At 43.1% G+C, this 19415-nt stretch overlaps 3 protein-coding genes across 5 annotated transcripts in view; 1 reads left to right on the top strand and 2 right to left on the bottom strand.

Moving 5' to 3' along the window:
* Positions 1 to 3458: 3458 nt before the first annotated feature.
* On the bottom strand, positions 3459 to 4865 carry LOC134447792 (THAP domain-containing protein 11-like). The gene has a single exon (XM_063197441.1). The coding sequence runs from the start codon at positions 4739 to 4741 to the stop codon at positions 3932 to 3934; it is 810 nt and encodes a 269-aa protein (XP_063053511.1). The 5' UTR covers positions 4742 to 4865; the 3' UTR covers positions 3459 to 3931.
* A 65-nt stretch (positions 4866 to 4930) lies between these two features.
* Positions 4931 to 14607, bottom strand: tsnaxip1 (translin-associated factor X interacting protein 1). 2 transcript variants are annotated; one of them, XM_063197440.1, is made up of 16 exons: positions 14377 to 14607; positions 14165 to 14264; positions 12912 to 13018; positions 12653 to 12779; positions 12440 to 12533; positions 11884 to 12080; positions 11494 to 11629; positions 10836 to 11005; positions 10544 to 10703; positions 9503 to 9624; positions 9200 to 9328; positions 8865 to 9026; positions 6460 to 6569; positions 6146 to 6269; positions 5511 to 5617; positions 4931 to 5380 (listed from the first exon to the last, which is right to left on the bottom strand). In XM_063197440.1, the coding sequence occupies exons 2-16, from the start codon at positions 14252 to 14254 to the stop codon at positions 5179 to 5181; spliced, it is 2037 nt and encodes a 678-aa protein (XP_063053510.1). In that variant the 5' UTR covers positions 14255 to 14264; positions 14377 to 14607; the 3' UTR covers positions 4931 to 5178. The 2 variants fall into 2 exon arrangements, with proteins under 2 accessions (XP_063053510.1, XP_063053508.1); XM_063197438.1 differs by having other exon boundaries at positions 14381 to 14607.
* A 597-nt stretch (positions 14608 to 15204) lies between these two features.
* ranbp10 (RAN binding protein 10) overlaps positions 15205 to 19415 on the top strand; it is a 57677-nt gene continuing 53466 nt past the window's right edge. Inside the window, exon 1 of one of the 2 annotated variants that reach the window (XM_063197436.1) lies at positions 15205 to 15611. In XM_063197436.1, the coding sequence (XP_063053506.1) occupies positions 15413 to 15611 (199 nt within the window). In that variant the 5' untranslated portion in view covers positions 15205 to 15412. The remainder of the gene's footprint in view (positions 15612 to 19415) is intronic. The other variant, XM_063197435.1, reaches the window with a different exon arrangement.

The raw sequence follows: 19415 nt of genomic DNA, 5'->3' as shown, positions 1-19415 counted from the left end.
GGGCCAACAAAAGCGGATGTTAACACTGAAACACCATATTAGGTTGTGCAAATTATACCAAATAAGACAGTCCGTGTCAATTATTTCATTAGCCTACGGCACTGACACACCAATTTCATGTAGATAGAACTGATACAATTTCCATGACTTTTCTTAAACTTCTGGACAAATTATCATTTTACAAAATTACCAGGTTTTTCCATGACCATAGGAACCGTGTCACCTATAGATTTTTTTTGTTGCCATATTGGTTTGCTGTGTACAGTGACAGCATACCCAATCTTTGATAAGCAGCATTAGACCAGGAGTAAGAGTCACACGTCACATTAATGCACCAAAATCAATTTTTTTCCTGTAGCCAGTGTAAACTACCACTTTTTCTGTTACTATAAAAGTTGTTGCTGCTTTTGTGTGTGTCACACTTGCATTGCAACCATTGGGGATGACACTCCCCTGCTCTGTTCTGTCACAGGATATTAAGCAGATAGGGTGTGATACTAACTGGACCCCAAAGAGTGTTGTCCATCACCCTCTCTTTCTAATGTCCTCACCATCATGTCAGCTGTAGCATAAAGGTTAGATAGGGCTCAGATGAGATAGGGTCAGAAGGCTGTAGGTCCAAATGCCACCATCAGTTTCTTCTGGCATCAATATGACGTAAGGTTCTAAGATGCCATTCTATCCAATTCTGAAGTAATAGAGTTCAATGAAAAAATCATGCCCATTTAGTAGGAGACTGGACTTGATTCCACTTTGTTGATTGATTCCACTTTGGCAGTGACGATTATAGGCTTTATCTTGGTTAACATATTGAAAATCTCAGCTGAAGTGCCCTTGGGCTGTAACCATACCCTGCAATAACTTTAAGTCGCTTTGGATAAAATCATCAGCAAAGAGTAATGTAATGTAATGAAACAACAATACACAGCATATCCAGTATGGTTGTGGCGACCCAGTGTCCCACAGTGTAAAATGACCACAGAATTGCACCTCCCTCAATGTCTGTTAGTAGTACGCAAGTCTCAGATCATCAGTGTACAGTCAATCCGGAAAGTATTCACAGCGCTTCACTTTTTTCACATTTTATTATCTTACAGCCTTATTCCAAATGCTACAAATGATTGTCTGTTGTCAAAATCCTACACAAATTATTCCATTATGACCATGTGAAAAACAAGTGGTCTTGACAGTTTTGAAAATTTATAAAAATAAAAAACAAAGAAATCATTTTGAAATGAAAAGGGATTAAAAGGGAGGTCATCGGTGTGCGTTTCAACCTTTCAGTACATTGAAATTGTACATTTTGAGTCTGCACCTGGCTAAAATAGATGGGTGTGCGTTTTGAATGAAATCCTATGGAGAGTATCATGGTCTGCTTCTGTAGTCACAGTGCATGTTGACATGCATACTTCTTTAGGTGTAATTCAAATTTCCAATGTTGACGGCATTCATACATCCCCAATTTACTAGGGTCGCTCAAAAAAGTAATTTATATATTTAAAAAAAAAGAAGTATGAGGGCGCACCCGCGGAGGTATGAGGGTGGAGCGCCCCTATTTCCCTGTTCAGAAAAAGCCCTGCCCAAACGATGTCAGTCCCACTACCATGCTTGACTAGCCAGATGATGCACTTTTTTGGTAAAATTCACTTGTTTACCACCACACATGCTTAACACCATCTAAAGCAAATTCGTTTATCTTGGTCTCATCAGACCACACAACATGGTTCCAGTGATCCATATCCTTGGTCTGTTGATCTTGAGACCAAGATAAACAAATTAACATATCAAATAACAAATCAACATGCACTGTGACTACAGAAGCAGATCATGATACTCTCCATAGGATTTCATTCAAAACTCACATCCATCTATTTTAGCCAGGTGCAGACTCAAAATGTACAATTTCAATGTACTGAAAGGTTGAAATACACACCGATGACCTCCCTTTTAATCCCTTTCCATTTCGAAATGAAAAAATGAATGTAGTTGGAACGTTCCCAAATCTGGCTTCAAAGCGTTGAATGGCAAATAGCGTTGATTTGGCGTCCACTCTATTTACTGTCAATGGGAATGACACCTAACCCCACATTAATCCAGGGACTGTAACCATACCCTGCAATAACTTTAAGTCGCTTTGGATAAAATCATCAGCAAAGAGTAATGTAATGTAATGAAACAACAATACACAGCATATCCAGTATGGTTGTGGCGACCCAGTGTCCCACAGTGTAAAATGACCACAGAATTGCACCTCCCTCAATGTCTGTTAGTAGTACGCAGGTCTCAGATCATCAGTGTATATTCCACATACAATGTGTTGCTATGTAGACATTGTGTAGCAATATTTCCATCATACTGGGGAAGTATGTGTGACCAATACAGTACATTACACTACACTTATCCAGAGCTAAAGGCCCGAAAAGATAGAGAGCCCTTCATTAGTCGTCTGGCAAAAAAGCAACTGACGTTAGGTGGTTTTGGAGAGCACAATTTTTTTTCTGGGCTTGAAAACCACCTGGAGCGGGTGAGAAAAAAACACTGGCAACAGCAATTTAAACAGCACTTAAGGCATTTTTTCAAGCCCACCATAGAAATACAATATAAAACATCCAACTGCGTCAGAGAAAAATAAAACATCCTATCTGAAACGGCCTTCGTTATTACAGGGTACCATTCCCCGGACGAAAGTGAGGTTAGGGGCCGTGGATGATGGGATTCAAACAAGGCAACCATTCAATTCCAACTCACTTGACTACAGCTGCCAATCATTAAAAAAAAAACAGTACAAAACCCAAAGATTCATTATGATAAGCCATTTGCAGAAACCACCATTAACTGAGGGATGGGGAAATTAGCCTACCAATTCTGTTCATGTGCAAGGATCAACCATGACACCTGACCTGCAGCACCATGCTCCCACAGGCATGAACCATCATGAGGAACCTTCACCATCTTTGCTCACACCACCCACATTACCATGTTTTGGGCAACTATTTTGTGGTGCAATGTATTTCACTTTTACAATAACATCATTTTGAAATTTGCTGTAATTTATTTGTATATTGCAGTAATTTATTGAGAGAAGACTAGGAGCAATTCAGCATACATGCATGTTGGTCGTTGCCAATTGTCGTTATTTCTATGTTCACACTTGTATCCTACTTTGGCCAGCGGTCCTTGTGTGTTTTGCAAAGTATTTCTGATTAAGATCAGCACTCCAAACTAAACTGCTGAATCGTGAATTCAGATCTACTGACAGACATTACATCACACTGTGCATTAGAGCCAGACTACACTCTGTGTCTCTGGCATGTTTATATTGAAGCTCTCAAGCTGATGTATTGATTAATGTGCATTGTCATAACCAAATAAACAAATTAAATGAAAATGAAATGTGTCACTGACACAGCCAGAAGCTAGCAAATCTGACACAATAGGCTGACATTTACAACCCCAAGTTTGTAAAATGGGATGCTGTTTATTTCTTTTAGGAAAAAATGAAAACGACAAACTGGTGGCCACACATTTCAAGCGAATGCTTTAGGTCATTTCCAAGTGGAATGATAACTCCATGCTTTCAAACTCACCCTTGAAAGCTATAATGGACTGCAAAAAAACTGAAAAAAGTCTTTGTTCATCCCTGAAGGAAATCAACATGTTTTTTTGTAGTCTAATCACACTGAGTACACTCAAAATCCAAATATAAACTGGAGGCCTACGTAGTCATTCTAATGAGATCTGCACAAACACAACTAATAACATGTAGGTCTGTTAGTTTCAGTCCATTGGATGGCGATAGATGATCGGGTGTTTTTAAAAAGCCGCAGAAAAACAGTCTACCTTAATGTACAGCAAGGCCTTTTCTGAAGATAGCATTGGCCTTCAATCATATCAAAATAAGATCAACAATAAGAGTTTGTTGTGAAGTTCGTTATAGGAACCCGTCAACCTCGTAGGGTTTCTTGGAGAGACATGTGGAAATCAGCGAATCCCTATCTCTGATCTCCTCCATGAGCTTGGCTTCGGTGACTTTTAGGTGGTTGAGGTTGGTTTTTAGCTCCTTCATTTTCACTTCCATCAACGCGATGATGTCCCGTTGTTCGTTTAGTTTTCGCAACAGGTCGGCAGAAGTTGTTCCAATGGGCAGAGAATATGCATGGTCCAAGGCGCTTACCGTTCCCACGTCAAATACACTGCGAATCGAAGCGCCTCTCGCTGCACTCAATGCACTCTCAACCAGCTGAATGTTCAGCTCTTCAGGCATAGTCGCCGGGCCAGGCACCACAGTAGTTTCATCGGTTTGCACGGTAAGGTCCACCGGTTTCGTATCATGCCCGTTCTGACCAGTTTGCACTTCTGTGCTGGTAAATTGTGTTGAACCGTCTGAAGTGCAGACATTTGCAGGTGAGGGAACGGATACCAAGGGCACAACAACGGCGGGTGTTCTCCTACCTCTGCCCCTTCCTCTTCGGCTCCTCTTTTCGTTTACGCCCCGGAGTGGAAATATAGTTGGGATTCGGATTGTATAGGTCTTTCTGCCCCCAGCAAAGTGTTCGCTGCACACTCGATGGCCCGTGGTGGGCTGGAAGGTACTGAAGCACCCTTTAACCCCGCTCCTGGAGATGTTCTTCAGCCAAATCTCTCTCTGTGTTGTATCCTTTGGAAATGTGTAAAAGCGGAGATCGCGGTCCCGTTGGGAGTTGTTGTAGCAGCCAGGCACGCAGCACGTAAATCCAGGCATGCTTATTTAACACTTTCAGAGATGTTCGAGGTTAATTTCGAGAAGTTTGGCCTGGATTTGTTTTCTTCTTAGCGTCGCGCTTCTTAGCACGCCAAGCAGGCTCAAAGCGGAACTACACGTCCCACAATGCTTACGCGACTTCCTGTTTAGACTTACAACCCTATGTTCAAAATTATAATCCATTGCACGTTGGATACTCAATCCTTTTATTATTTATGCAGTGTATTTGTAATAGGTGTGCATATTCATGATAAAAAATGACAAAAACATGTTTAATTGTTATTCGCATTAAATGTCATCCGATGATATGCTATCCAAAATTAATATTTTAATGTGTAAATGATTGCAAAAGGGAACACATGTTTTAAGCAAGACTTTACACATACCTTACGTACGCAATTTTAAGCATAAAACACAGCATTAATGCATATTACTGTTCATATGTGCGGTGCTGGAGGACCTGCCCTGCTGACATTGGCCGCTTGAAGGCGCTGCAGGGCAACTTCTGTGTCAAGCGACTGTGCCTGGTTTAGGGTCTCTGCCCGAAACACAATGCCCAAGTTAGCATCCAGTGCCTGGGAGTCAAGTGAGGGATCAATTGCAGTGAAAGCCGTACGCAGGTCTGCCACATCCACTTCTCTGTATGTAAAACACACACACACACACACACACACACACACACACACACACACACACACACACACACACTTTCAGAATTATCATTATCTTATCAGTCATTAAACCTCCTGTGTGATATGTCTGTGCATACCGTTTCCCTTCCAGCTGTATCCGGAGCTGGTTGACGTAGTGGTATCTCTCGGCTGTGGCCTGCCTCTTCACCAGGTTCACAAAGCCCTTGATCTGGCTATCCAAATCCTGAACAGAGAACACTGTAGATCACGCAACAACAAACACAGACTGTAAAGGCAGTCACACTGTGCGTGGTGTCCATTGTGTGGTGTGTCCACTCCACTGTGTTTCCCTACACTATAACTCAGTGGTTCCCAAACTGGGGGCCGGGACCCCAGGGTGGGTCGCAGACTTGCGGAGGTACTGTTGGAGGGTCTCGAAGAGTAGAGACCAGTCAGTGGAAGAGACTGTTTACATGAAACCTTGAATTATGCTCTTGTAACTACCCCATGAAATGATGGGACTAACATGTACATGTTAGTTAATACATGTACCCACTTGTCTGGATAGTTAATTTATTTGAAACATGTAAATGTTAGTTAATACATGTACCCACTTGTCTGGTTAGTTAATTTATTTGAAATAAATTAACTAACCAGACAAGTGGTTGGGTTTCTTGTGAATTTTACATTAAAAATGCACTAGCAATATTATTGACCAACAATGTGTGGCATTTGGAATATGAAAAGTGGCTGTGATGGGGCAAACTACTACCTCAGTAAACAGCCGCTGATAGGCGAGACCACGTTCGGTGCTTTCCAGTTCAGCTTGAGCAGCGCTGAGTAGCTCGTTTAAATCATGCTCAGACTTCAGGGGGAAGGCTTTCTTCAAAGCTTCACTGTCATGCAAATGGGAACATGAAGAAAATATTTTAATAGTGACACTAGAGAGTCAGACATACATGGCCTTTATTTAAAGGGCGAGACAGTTAGTAGGATATAGTAATAAATATTATAAACCTGCTGCACTTGTAATATAATATTACTGTATGTACATGTTTGCTTGTTCAAGTGCTTCCTTCCCCTCACCTCAAGTCTGAAATTGTGAGTATGCCCGTCTCTGCTGTGTCAGCCTGGATCAGCGTCTTCAGTACCTGATTAACCAGCTGCAGCTGCCCGTAGTATACACTTTCATCCACCTGTCAAACACCCATCACACTCAACAGCCAATACCTCATTATAGTCACAAAGAAGTATAGTGGTTTTCAAAGTGGGGACCGGGGGCCGTGAGAGGGTGCTAGTGGGGGCGCGGCAGGTTGGCAGGAAAGGTATAGCAAAACAAAATATTTTTTTTCAATAACGAATGTACACCACAATGAATCAAAAAAGTGAAACAATATTCCCATTAGTTAAGAACTGCATTATAATAATATACAGGTATTGCATTTCTGAACAGTACTACCGTTATGGTTTTTATTTTACGCTATATCCCAGTGGGACACCTACAGTAGACTTTGGCTGTGGGTGTGTAGGAAAAAATAGTATGGCACGACCCATGTCAGGGGGCCCTTGGCTGGAACATACCGGTATACGGTGGCCTTGTCATAGTAAAGTTTGGGAACCCCTGCTCTATATAGTACCTACTGCTGAAACATCCACGTCATAATAATAATGCAGAGAGGTCCTTTCTCCAGTAGAGGAGCTACTGCATTAAGAGAACTAACCATCTTATAATCCAATCCACAGTTAGAAGAGTGAAACCATTTCTATTTAAGTGCCAGTTGCTCGTGCTCAATTCATTCTAAATGGCTATGGGCAGCTTGACAAGAACTACCAGACCACAAATGGAGTGGGAGCACGAAAACTGTTGAAATGGGCGGGGTTAGTGGGCAGGGTAATAAGGTGGATAGGGGTCATTTCACGTGAAATCAGACACTTTGGGACGCGACCGACACAGATAACAATCATACTTGCTGTGCCTGTTTAGTAGCAAGGAAGCACCCCAGAACTGCATTTGTGTGAATCTGACACCAATATTAAGGGAGAAACAGACTAGCAAAGTTTTTACATATTACATAGTAGGATACTATGCATTCAGCCTTGACTATATCAGTCAGTGTAACTCACATAAAGAAGTGGTGTTATTTGAAAGCTCTATTTTGGCTCTACAAATTACACAACAGCATGGAATACAACTACCCTCAGAATATGAATTATCATAAATTGAAAAATTAAAAATTGAAAATCAAAAAAACGTATATGTTAAAATGGCCAGTTCCTTGTCTAAACATAGCCTGCAATATCATGAACAACGCCTGAAATGCTGGTGTTTGGTTCTTTATTAATTTCAGAGATAATGGGACTCAAATATATGGCATCATACAAATCACCTTTTAATAATATGGTAATGCCATAGTAATATCACATGACAGCATGTCTATCGGAATATGTGAAGTATGGAGATGGTCCATGAGGATACAGGAAGTTCAGTTTCACCGTTCCAGTGCTCGGCATACATTCCTCTACACATGCTTGCCACTAGTTGCCATCATATACAGCTACAACATACCCTTTGATGCTTGAACATTTAGAAAATGAGCTTATTATTTGAACCATGCCTTCTCTGAATGCTGAAGATGGTCCAGTGTGTCCATTGACAATGGGCAGAAGCTGTGTAGTTTTTGAGTACCTGTAATAGGGACCGACGAGGGTGCAGGGCCCACCGTGAAAATGCCCATTATGAGACAAGATGGCCAGTCCAGTCCTGTCCCTGACACTACTCTATTACTCCTTCATTACAACTCATTTCAACCTTTGTCCCATTATCTCTGAAATGAATAAAGGACCAAACACCCCATTTCAGGTGTTGTTTATGACCTTACAGGCTATGTTTAGACAAGAAACTGGGCATTTTTTATATTCAATTTTTAATTTTTCAACTTATCATAATTCACATTTGAAGGTTGCAGTATTCCATGCTGTTTGTGTAATTTGTAGAGTCAGAAAAGAGCTTTCAAACAACACCTCCGACATCTTTTTGTGACTTACACTGACTGATATAATCAAGGCTGAATGTATAGTGTCCTACCCTCATATGTAAACCTTTGGTAGTCTATTTCTCCCTTAATATTGGTGTCAGATTCACACAAATGCAGTTCTGGGGTCCTACCTTGCTACTAAACAGGCACAGCAAGTATGATTGAAATCTGTGTCGGTCACGTCCCAAAGTGTCTGATTTCACGTGAAATGACCCATAGTGCTCTTACAGCGTATTGTACTTATGTATAGCCCCATCAATCCCTTCAGTCAACACTGGCACAACAAAACATTGCAGATTATTCACATTACCTGTCCATCTGGACTGGGACTATGAATCCCAAATTTGCAGTGTAAATACGGCGTACCTTTCACGTTAGCAGTGCAAGGTGGATAGGCCATGTCCTCTGGATTGGACTGTGAATCCCAGGTTTGCCGTGTGAACACGGTGCACGTACCTTTCCAGCGAGGATGTCACTGAAGAGGCCGATAAGGTCATCCATGCTGCGCTGGTGTTGCAGAACCTCCAGCAGGCTGTAGGCCCACTCGCCTGCCCGCTCACCATGCTGCCTCTCCAGGAACTTATGCAGGAACTCACCAATCTCACTCTGCACCCCTTGCTACACCGTCAAGACAGTGTTTCGTTAGGCACTTTATAGTTAGTTGCCTTGTAGTACGGACATACAGTATTTTGCCATTGCATAATGTTAAATGACTTCCAGTGAGAAAGATGTTATAGTTAAGTTAAGTCGTGATCATTAAGTTGTTAACATGCAATAAACCTAAAACATACCTCCTCGTCTGCAGCTCGTTTCTGTTTCATGACCTCTTTCATCATCCTCACAACGTCAGCTCTTTTCAGCTTGAGATTCTTCAACTGGCCCTCATAGTGCAGGTATACGGGCACATCGCTGCCAGAGCCCTAGGTGACAGATTTGGGACAGATTTGCTTTATTAATATTTTCTCTTTCTAAATGCATCACTGGCCCACTACCCCTTGATTGGTAAGGTGGATGTATCTGTAGTTTTCTGCAACCACAGATCAACATTGGATTAGCATATTGTGTTCCCATGAGGCTTTTGAGGATGTGTGTACCAGCCCCTGGAAGTAGTCTTTGGAGGTCGTCTCTGCAATGCTCCCCAGAAGCGATAGGAGGCGCCGTTGGCTGGACTGGCCCTCGAAGAGTTCTGCCCAACGATCGCTGCTTCCAAGCATCTCTGGAATTATACGGGACAGCAAGATTTATTCCCAAAGTAAAAGAACAGGACACACACATCCGTAATTCAAAAGCAAAAGGTCTTTACAGATTAGCACCATTCTTATTCCATTTAATTTACCCATGATACGTTTTATTTACAAATTATGATCAGCATACTTAAGTGTGCAGATCTGATCGTTGTGGTTTTCAATGCATATTCCCACTCTCACAGCATGAAGTGGAGTGGCCTCAAGCCCAGTGAGACAACATGTTATGCTATTCCCTCTAAGCTAATAAATACACACTCACATCCAGGGGTCCCCAAGCTTTCTTGGTCTGAGGGCTACCCGTGGCCTATGAATTTGTTAAGAAATCCTCTACCGATGTCTTGGCATTGTTCTGAAATCAGACTATAATTGAATGATAATTTGCTTATAGATGATAAAGGAATATTCTTTATAGGTTATAAAGAAATACTTTCATATTTAAACAAAGAAACACATTAACTGAGACTAAAATCTTGTAGTCATCATCACTATTCATTAGCATCCTTGGTGGGCATCACCGAAGCTCCTGGAGGGATACCTGATGCCCACAGGGCACCACATTGGTGACGCCTGCTCTGTATCCATACCATCTTTGCCCTAACGTAAATAAATACCTCTAGACTAGGATGTTCCCAACCTTTTCCATCTTGGGGCCCACTTGAAATTTTCACAAATGTTCAGGGCCCATCTCTGACCCCATAAACCATAAAACTCAAATAAATAGTCAACACCAACACGCACACATATTATTTTGAGTTTTAGAAAAATTAGTTCAAGGCCCACTTGGAATAAGCCTTACCTTTAGGGCCCACCAGTGGGGCCCCGGCACACCGTTTGAGAATCACTGCTCTAATCCATACTGTTTTTTATTCCTAAAGGTAGTATTAGTACCTGCACAGTTGTCCCAATCAGGTCTGGGGGTGGATGTCCCCTGGAAGACCTCCAGTTCCGCCTGCAGGCTGTCCCTCTCTGACGTCACCTGCTTATGCACCTCCAGTAGGGTGTCGTACTCCGACTTCATCACATCAAAGTCTGTTTGCAGAGTCTCCAGCTACAGTCAGAGGGGTGAATATTTCATAAGCCTATATTTACAGCTCAATCATGGATCGTCAGACAGCCGGAACTAATGCTAAATGCTAAATAGGGAAATCAAATGGTGAGCTGTGATGTGATGAGACGGCACCTTCTGAACGTTCTCCTGATGTGAGCGGTCCAGGCTCTCCCAGTCTCTGCGTGGCACTACGTCTCCGTATTCAGAGTGTAGGCGGTTCAGCTCCACCTGAGCTTTAGTCAAGTCCTCTCGGCACACCTTGAGGGCCAATTTCACCTTAACTGGATCATCACACTCTGCCACTATAGGGAGAGGGGTAACGGGTTATCCACTTCCCTTACAACACTGAAACGATTGAGTAGATATGAATAACTGCTCATCATTCCTACATTTATGGTAGATAAACAGAGCCACTGAAAGCTTTGACCGGATCCAAGACAAAATCATCTGAAAAAATCTCCCACTTCAATGCTTACAGTGTATACATGCATATAATTCTGGGCCTCCCATCTGCCTGGGCCAGGGACAACTGACCCCTTTGTCCCCCATGTTGACAGGCCTGAAGATAAAAATCAGTTGATGTATTTATCTAATATCTAATCAGTTGATTGGATTACTAGAGTTGTTTGGAGAACCTTGGTTAGACGTTGTATACCAGAGCCTCTACCATTTATAGTAGCCTTCCATAAGGACAGCATTCTCCCAGATGATGTACTGTATTGCTGATTGGGAACATGTTGTGTTAATGCTATCTCTTATAGGACATACAATAGGCCTATCTAACTCCTACCATCGCCACCATCTTGTGATTCCTCCGCTGCTCCGTAATTCATGCTGCCGATGTTTGCAATGAGTAGTTTCCGTGCATCATACTCGTTCCTGTAGGCCAGATACTGGGCACCAAGCTCCTCTTGCAGACGAGACACCTGGATCAATGGGGGAAAACAAACATCATATCCAAGATAAGAGGACTGCCTCCTGCTTCCTTCAATCAAGTCGTAAAATGAGACAACNAAAGAAAGCTGAAAGTCTTGGGTGGTACTAAAATACTAAAGTGAGGAAGCGGCAAGGTTTCTGGGGTGATTCTGAAGTATTAAAGTGAGGAAGCGGTAAGGTTTTTGAGGTTTTTGAATATGCACCAGTGTGGGCCGTTGCTAGTCCAGTGGATGCTGATGCGCACCTGTGCCTCCAGGCTGCGCTGTTTCTCCCTCAGGTCGTCTATGACCCTCTGAAGCCTCCTCTTGTCGTCCCTCAGGCTCCTCATCTCCACCCTCTCCTCCTCCTTCAGGCCGACGATGCGCCGCTCGCACTGCTCCGACACCAGCGTCAGCTGACTCTTCAGTGGCTGCAACTCCCGGATCTGCTCTTGCATATACTCTGACACAATTCAGTGGAGTGGAGGAGGGTTAGTTACACATCTATTTGCAGGGCCAAGTCAGTGAATACGGTTAAATCTTCAGACAGGGCATGAGCTCTAAAAAAATATCATACATATTTCATTATACAAATGGCAAAGTTTTGATCCACCTGTGGGACCTTCCTCGGGCCTAATTTTTGGAGCTCATGCCCAGTGTGCGGACCACTCTATCACACTGTCCACCACTTAAGTCTAGCACATGGATTATTGGTTTTGCGGATGTGCGCACCCCAACCTCCAAACGCCTAAATCGTCAGACAGGCCAACGCATTGGGAGAAACGTCACACAGCAGCCACGGTCGGTTTCAGGCCTACCTACCAAAAGTGGCTTCATATTCATTTTTGATGGCTGTCAACAATGGCTTGTAGGTTTTGAAGTCCTCGATGAAACAGTCAAACACTTCCCGGTATGTCTTCATATGGGAGAAAAGCTAAATTTCAGCGATTTGACAATTTTGCTGTAGTTTTGAAAGTGTGTTAAAAGCAATATGGGTTTAGGCTGAACTCAAGGAGAGTGTTAATTTGGTCGCACCTGGAGTCGCCGCTCCTGTAGTTTTGGCTGCTGTAGGTCCAGTGCTTGCAATTCTCTCTTCAAATAACCTTCCAACTGCATCAGGAACCGAGGCTTCCCGACTGAGTCGCTGAACGCAGGACTGCATCTGCCAAAATACCATCAACCCCAGATTAAAAACGACTTCACTGGACCAAAAACGAGCAATACTTTATAAGCTTCACACATTATATAAATAAATAATAAAAACATGTAAGACATGAATGTATCATAAACATACCCATGATTCTTGGCATCTCTTTTCTTGAGGTCTTTGCGCCTGTGGCCGACGGTCAGTGATGTGGCATGAGAAGGCCAGGTGGACAGGTAGCCACTGCCGCAGCCACTCTGTAACGCAGGGCACATTAGTCACTTCTGACACATACAAAACTATGTGGATTGGATGAACGTACCCTAACAAGAAAACTTTAGTCATATTTACACATAGAGCCATTCTCTGGTCACAAGAGGAAACAAAACAAACAACAAAACAAACAGTCAATAAGGCTATGTTGCACACGGAGTACAAGGCATGTTCTTGCAATAGGTGCGAGATGACGACAAACAGTTACAGCAGTAGTCTAAAAAATGGTGCCCCGCGGGCCAGATCCAGCCTGGCAAACATTTGGCCCACCATGAAGTTGGAACAAAGGAAAACATACGTGTATATGTGCGCTATCTGTGGCCATACAGTCTGGCGATTTGTTTGGCCCCCAGCCTCATTTGCGAAACATAATTTGGTCCATGGGGGGAAATAATTGGAGACCACTGCGTTACAGCCTAGTAGTGAGAGGAATTCCACAGTTTGGGGACACTACAGGAAAGTCTAGAGTTTGAGTGAGGAGGTTATACTGTACTACCAAAACATTGAGGAGAGTGGAATGGACTGTAGGGAGAGGATAAATAATATATGAATGTTTTATAAGGACTACAGGACATAAGGACTATGTATACAGAGTGACATAGCATTGCATACCAGCTGACTTACATTATCCCTACTACAAATTCTATGCTTGGAAATGCTTTGAAGGAACAACAACCTTGGTGATATGCAGAGTGCAGACTTTGCAGCTGCGCTATCATTAAAGTGACTACAGCTCTGGCAATGCAGTTCCCCCCTAGGTCAGTGTTTCCCAACCTTTTTTGTCCTGCGTACCCCCTAAGCCATTTTGTCAAATGATGAGTACCCCCTCACCCTCATTCATGCTCTATTCCTCTATCTCAATGTGACTACACTCAATATATTTGCTATTATTACATCTTTCCGCGTACCCCCTGATGTGTGATCGCGTACCCCTAGTGGTACACGTACCCCTGGTTGGGAAACACTGCCCTAGATGACAATCTGTGCTTCTCTGAGTAAAAAGGTACTTTTTCCCCCTTCAGTTCAGTTCTTCAGTAAGAAAAAAAAAACCTATAGTTTTTTATACTGTTTTTCTTACATGTATGGAAAGGTTACCATACCTACAATACAATGCACAGAATACTACTTACTCGCAGCTTGGTTAAGTCAGACAGGCATACTGGAACACTACTATGCTGCTCTGGCATAGCACCTTTTCCACCTTCCACATTTGACTGCATTGCTGGAAATCTGACAGAGAGCAATGGAACTATTAGTACTACTACTGGATGATTGGTCATTAATCTAGATCTTGGACCAACTCACTTGTCATTGCTGACAATTGCTTAACAAAAATATCTACCTACTGGCAGTGCTTGTTAGAGCTGTTGTCAGGAATCCAGGCAAGAAAGAAAGCTAGAAACTTTTGGACAAAGTAAAAGGTGGTAACTTTGAATCCACGTGAATGGACATCTGGAAAAAAAACGTTGACTAGGATTTTACTGCCATTAGGTATTACAGGAGTGAAACAATGAAAGAAAACGTGCAGAAAAGTCTGACGACAAGTTGACAGCAAGTCAACACCAGTCCCGATATTGTGTACACATGGTTTCTATAGCAACTTAGGACCCACGAAGGACCTCGTGCACCAGATGCCTGCCTGTTGCTTGCAGGCATGAGTAAATAAAATTATATATATATTAATTATATTATAAATATTAATTATATATACTGTAAATACTTACAGGTCCGTGTTTAATTTCATCGAATGCTTGCCTAAATTATTTGACTCACGTTTCAAAGCTAATTTGTATTTATGTAATAAAACTCAAATTAACCTACAATAACACCACAAAGTAATACCACATAGTTCATTGAAAAGCATGCCATGACACATCACTGTAATAACTATGTAATGAATCACACAATAACTCATTGTATTTAGTGGAAATCATGTCCATCTCATTGCCACTCATATAGACTGTATAGCCTGAAACCATGCATTGTATGTTTCATCTTTTTAAAGAAATGCAAAATTAATACAGTTCACAATAGCAAGAAATACAATTAAAATCCTCAATGCAGAGCATTTGTAATAAAACTTCAAAACTACATTTCCAAGGCTTCATCCCACACCCAGACTCTGAAAGAGCACACGGTGTGTTCCTTCCTGGGCTCTGTAGTTGGCGCTTCACACGCAATGACAGCTCAGTAGCGCATTAGGTCTTGTTTTCAACTACAGTACCCACACGGCACCTACTGTCTGACTGTAACGCTGGTTATCCGGGGATATCGTACTACTGCTGTTTGTTTCTCCTCAGTCTATCTTGCTCTGTGTTTTCAGCGGATTGACACAACAGGGTAGGGAAATAAGAACAGATTAACGTACAGAGCCAAAAATGGCAGAACTCGGAGCGGGGAGCTTGATACCCGGGGATCCTGCTTTAAACTACCACGAGCACGAGCTAAACGAACGATTGAAGCGGCTGTACCCGGCCGTGAATGAGGAAGAAACCCCCTTACCCCGATCTTGGAGCCCCAAGGATAAATACAGCTACATCGGTCTCTCACAGAACAATCTGCGGGTGCATTACAAAGGTATACAGATGTGACCAAATGGGTAACAGTAGTCACGAAAGTGTCATCAGTTGGGCCTTGTCATTCCCGATGGAAAAGGACGTCGTGTTTAGTTAGGTGCGATTATGTGTGCAATCTCCCCGATCTAGTTTGAGCTGCTTTTCCTTCCCTTTGCTTTGTTTCAGAAGAGGGAAGAGGAATGCCCAAATGGTTGACAGTTAGCTAGCAAACCCTGACAGTACTCGGATATCCCAGGTCATAATGCTCAGCTCCCGAAGCTTATTTTTATTGCTGTTGGCCCTGTTATTAAAAAAAACATTTACATTTTAATTCGACAACTCCATGATCCAGGGGACACTAGAGTGCATACTCAAAAATGCAGTTGTCTTTTAGGCTAACCAATGGACAGCAGGATAGTGAAAATAACAAGTATTACGATTAACGTTAGCTTGTAAGCTAACATCTGTAGCTGGCTTGCTTATTGCTAACAGCTTGGCTAACATTACAGTAGCTCTGTCAGGTACACGAACATTACATTCTAGCCAGTTAGCGAGATTATGCTAACAATAAAATGACCAATTCCTGCGCGAGCTAGGTATCACTGTACCGTGGGAGTGATTAAATGAGATTCCACTGTTGGTAGATAATGCATATAGGTCGACAAACACTATCTGAATTTGACGTATATAGCTAGAAAAACACTGCATATGATCACAACAGCTTTCCATGGCATCACAGCCATGTCAGCTGTTTTGGCGACATTATCTTGCATTTTAATCAAAGGATATACCCTATCCCTGTCTGGCAAGGACATACTACGACATTATTGGGGATTATTTTAGCGTCCTTGGCCCTGTCACACACCGTAGCCTGGGGTTTTAGTCAAAAAGCAAAACAGCGATACAGGGCCTACTACAGGCCAGTTTTTGCAGATGTCGCAGGTCGCATTTCTTTTTGAGAACGCAGATTTTAGTTTTGGCAATTGCAGTCGTCCACTCTCGTGTGTTGGCAATATGTGCATTTGAACTCTGTTCAGCTGTCACATTCTTCGACCAAACCAGAGAGGTCATTTGTATCCACGTTTGTTTCCCCTGTCAAGCATTGCAGTGTTAAAAGCTAATCGTTTGATTAGGTGTATTATTGTACACCAGTGTCAGGGCTTTGCAAAATCATATTTTAAAGAAATATTCAGTAGTATATTAGATGGCTAGTAGACTAATGTAGAATGAGTTAAAAGCTTGAAAGCAGTCTATTCTACATCTCTGCATTTAAAGATCATAATTTATGCCAAGGGACTATTTTTTTCTAGACATAAATAATGTTTGGGATTCCAACAGGTTATTGTTTACTATATGATCATGTTGAAGGCAGTTTCTGGACGTTTCAGCTTTTGTTGTACATCACACATTTAAATGTAACAGAGGTTTTGAGTTAGGCAGGAATTGAGGTTTGTTGTTTATGTCCATTGCACATGGAACATTTGAAACGTCAATGCATTTAATTATGATGTGTGAAGTCTGGTAGTTATTTTGCCTTTGACTTCTTTGTGTAAAAAAAAGGTGCAAGCACTCCTGTTCGGTCCCCCACCACCCCTCATCAGTCAGTGTATTGGCCTAAGATATGCAATAGATCATTTTCTGGGCAATCCATTATCGCCCCAAATACTGCTGTGATCTGCTGCTTCTCATCTGCCTGCAGTCTCTCACCCTCCGTCTGGTAATTCGCGGCTATTTTGGCCATTGTGCCAGTTTCCTCTATTCAAGGCCAGATTAGTGCGCGTGTGTGTGCGTGTGTGTGTGCGCTTGCACGTTATATGAGACAAATAATGGATTTTATCCTTATCATCTCAGAGGAGGTGCATTTTCTTCTCAGAAGACTCATTAAAATGATTTTAAAGCCAGGGTGAGTGTAAGCCTGTTTATGGTGCTGGCCTGGCGCCTCAGATATTTGTGTATTGATTGAAAATAGGTGGCCTAGTAATAGCAGCCCTGATCTATCCAGACCCTTAGAGGGCCACTTTCTGTAATTGATGGTACCAACAGAGAGCGCAAGATGGAACCGTGTGTGTGTGTGTGAGAGAGAGAGAGAGAGAGAGAGCGAGAGAGAGTGAGAGAGAGAGGTTAAGTACAAGAGAAGGGGACTCTAGCGTCACAATAAGAGTGCTTGATCTGGTGACTGTGTTCTTTTGTCGAGTGTCTAACGTGCAGAGTGTCAGGTTGAATAGAGCGACCAGTGCAGTGTCGAGCGTGTAGCCACTGAAGGTGTGTGTGTGTGTGTGTGTGTGTGGTAGTCAGTGTGCGTGGTAGTCAGTGTGCGTGTGTGTCTTTGGAGTGCAGCATGTGGTCAGCGAGTGAGGAGGCATCATGTAGTGTGTGTTTGCCCTCAGTGTATGTATGTGTGTGTGTGTTAAGCCTGTGGTGGGGGAGTCTCTGTGCTCGAGGCCACTCATGCGTACACACACTCTCTCTCTTTCGCGGAGGTGACATCACCAGATTGCGTCGCCCCCTCCCCCTGCCTGCCTCGCGATGGGAAACTGTAAAGCTATGTTTGCCAACACTGGCACCACTACGCCAGAGCAGCGCTTGCCAACACTCCACCATTGCACCACCATTCACAATTTACCGCCTGCACCAGCCACTGGGGGGTTGGATTGTGTGTGTGTGTGTGTGTGTGTGTGTGTGTGTGTGTGTGTGTGTGTGTGTGTGTGTGTGTGTGTGTGTGTGTGTGTGTGTGTGTGTGTGTGTGTGTGTGTGTGTGTGTGTGTGTGTGTGTGTGCTTTTTTTTTCAGCATGATGCGAGCCTAATTTTGGGTGATGGCTCATGTGTGTGTGTGTGTGTGTGTGTGTGCACGTGTGTGTGTGCACATTTGTGTGCCTGACGCATGGAGAGGGGGTCGTACAGTACTACAGACCTTGATAACATCTGACCTGCCGTGTTTAGTGTGAGGAGGCGTTTGGGTTGATTAACGGCTGACTGAATTGATTGTGTGCACTGCAAATGTATGTCATCATCAGGGGGCCAGTTTAACACTGGGGGCTACTGAAGTGTACATTTGTGTCATCAGTGTTAGATTAACACTGGGGGCTACTGAAGTGTACATTTGTGTCATCAGTGTTAGATTAACACTGGGCTACTGAAGTGTACATTTGTGTCATCAGTGTTAGATTAACACTGGGCTACTGAAGTGTACATTGGTGTCAGCGGTGTTACGTTACCACTGGGCTACTGAAGTGTACATTGGTGTCATCAGTGTTAGATTAACTCTGGGGGTTACTGAAATGTACATTGGCGTCATCAGTGTTAGATTAACACTGGTCTGCTGAAATGTTGCACAATATTTTGCCTGCGTGACAGTAGAGCAGCTCTGTAGCAGCGCTAGAGTAGAAAGCCACGGCTGTGTTACTGATGAGCTTGTCTACTCTCTAGTCTTATCTTAGTGTGTTAGTGTTCACACAGCCTCCATGTGTTTCGAACATGCTTATTTAACAGACTGCCTCAGAAGGGGAGAGCAGGCTGTCAATGCAGGCTGCTTGATATGGGGGCGTGTGTGTGTGTGTGTGTGTGTGTGTGTGTGTGTGTGTGTGTGTGTGTGTGTGTGTGTGTGTGTGTGTGTGTGTGTGTGTGTGTGTGTGTGTGTGTGTGTGTGTGTGTGTGTGTGTGTGTGTGTGTGATACAGGGGCTTCTCCCACAGCTCTGCCTTGGGCTGGTGTGTGTGTTGAGGTTAAAAATAGATTAACTGGGAGGTGGGGGTGGGGGGCATGCAGAAGCGTGCGTGTGCGTGTGTGTGTGTGTGTGTGCGCGCGTGCGTTCGTTCGTGCGTCTGTG

Source organism: Engraulis encrasicolus, chromosome 4, assembly GCF_034702125.1.
Source record: "Engraulis encrasicolus isolate BLACKSEA-1 chromosome 4, IST_EnEncr_1.0, whole genome shotgun sequence".
Taxonomy (NCBI): domain Eukaryota; kingdom Metazoa; phylum Chordata; class Actinopteri; order Clupeiformes; family Engraulidae; genus Engraulis; species Engraulis encrasicolus.
Note: the sequence above shows the minus strand (reverse complement) of the source record. Positions and strands in the feature narration are given on the sequence as shown.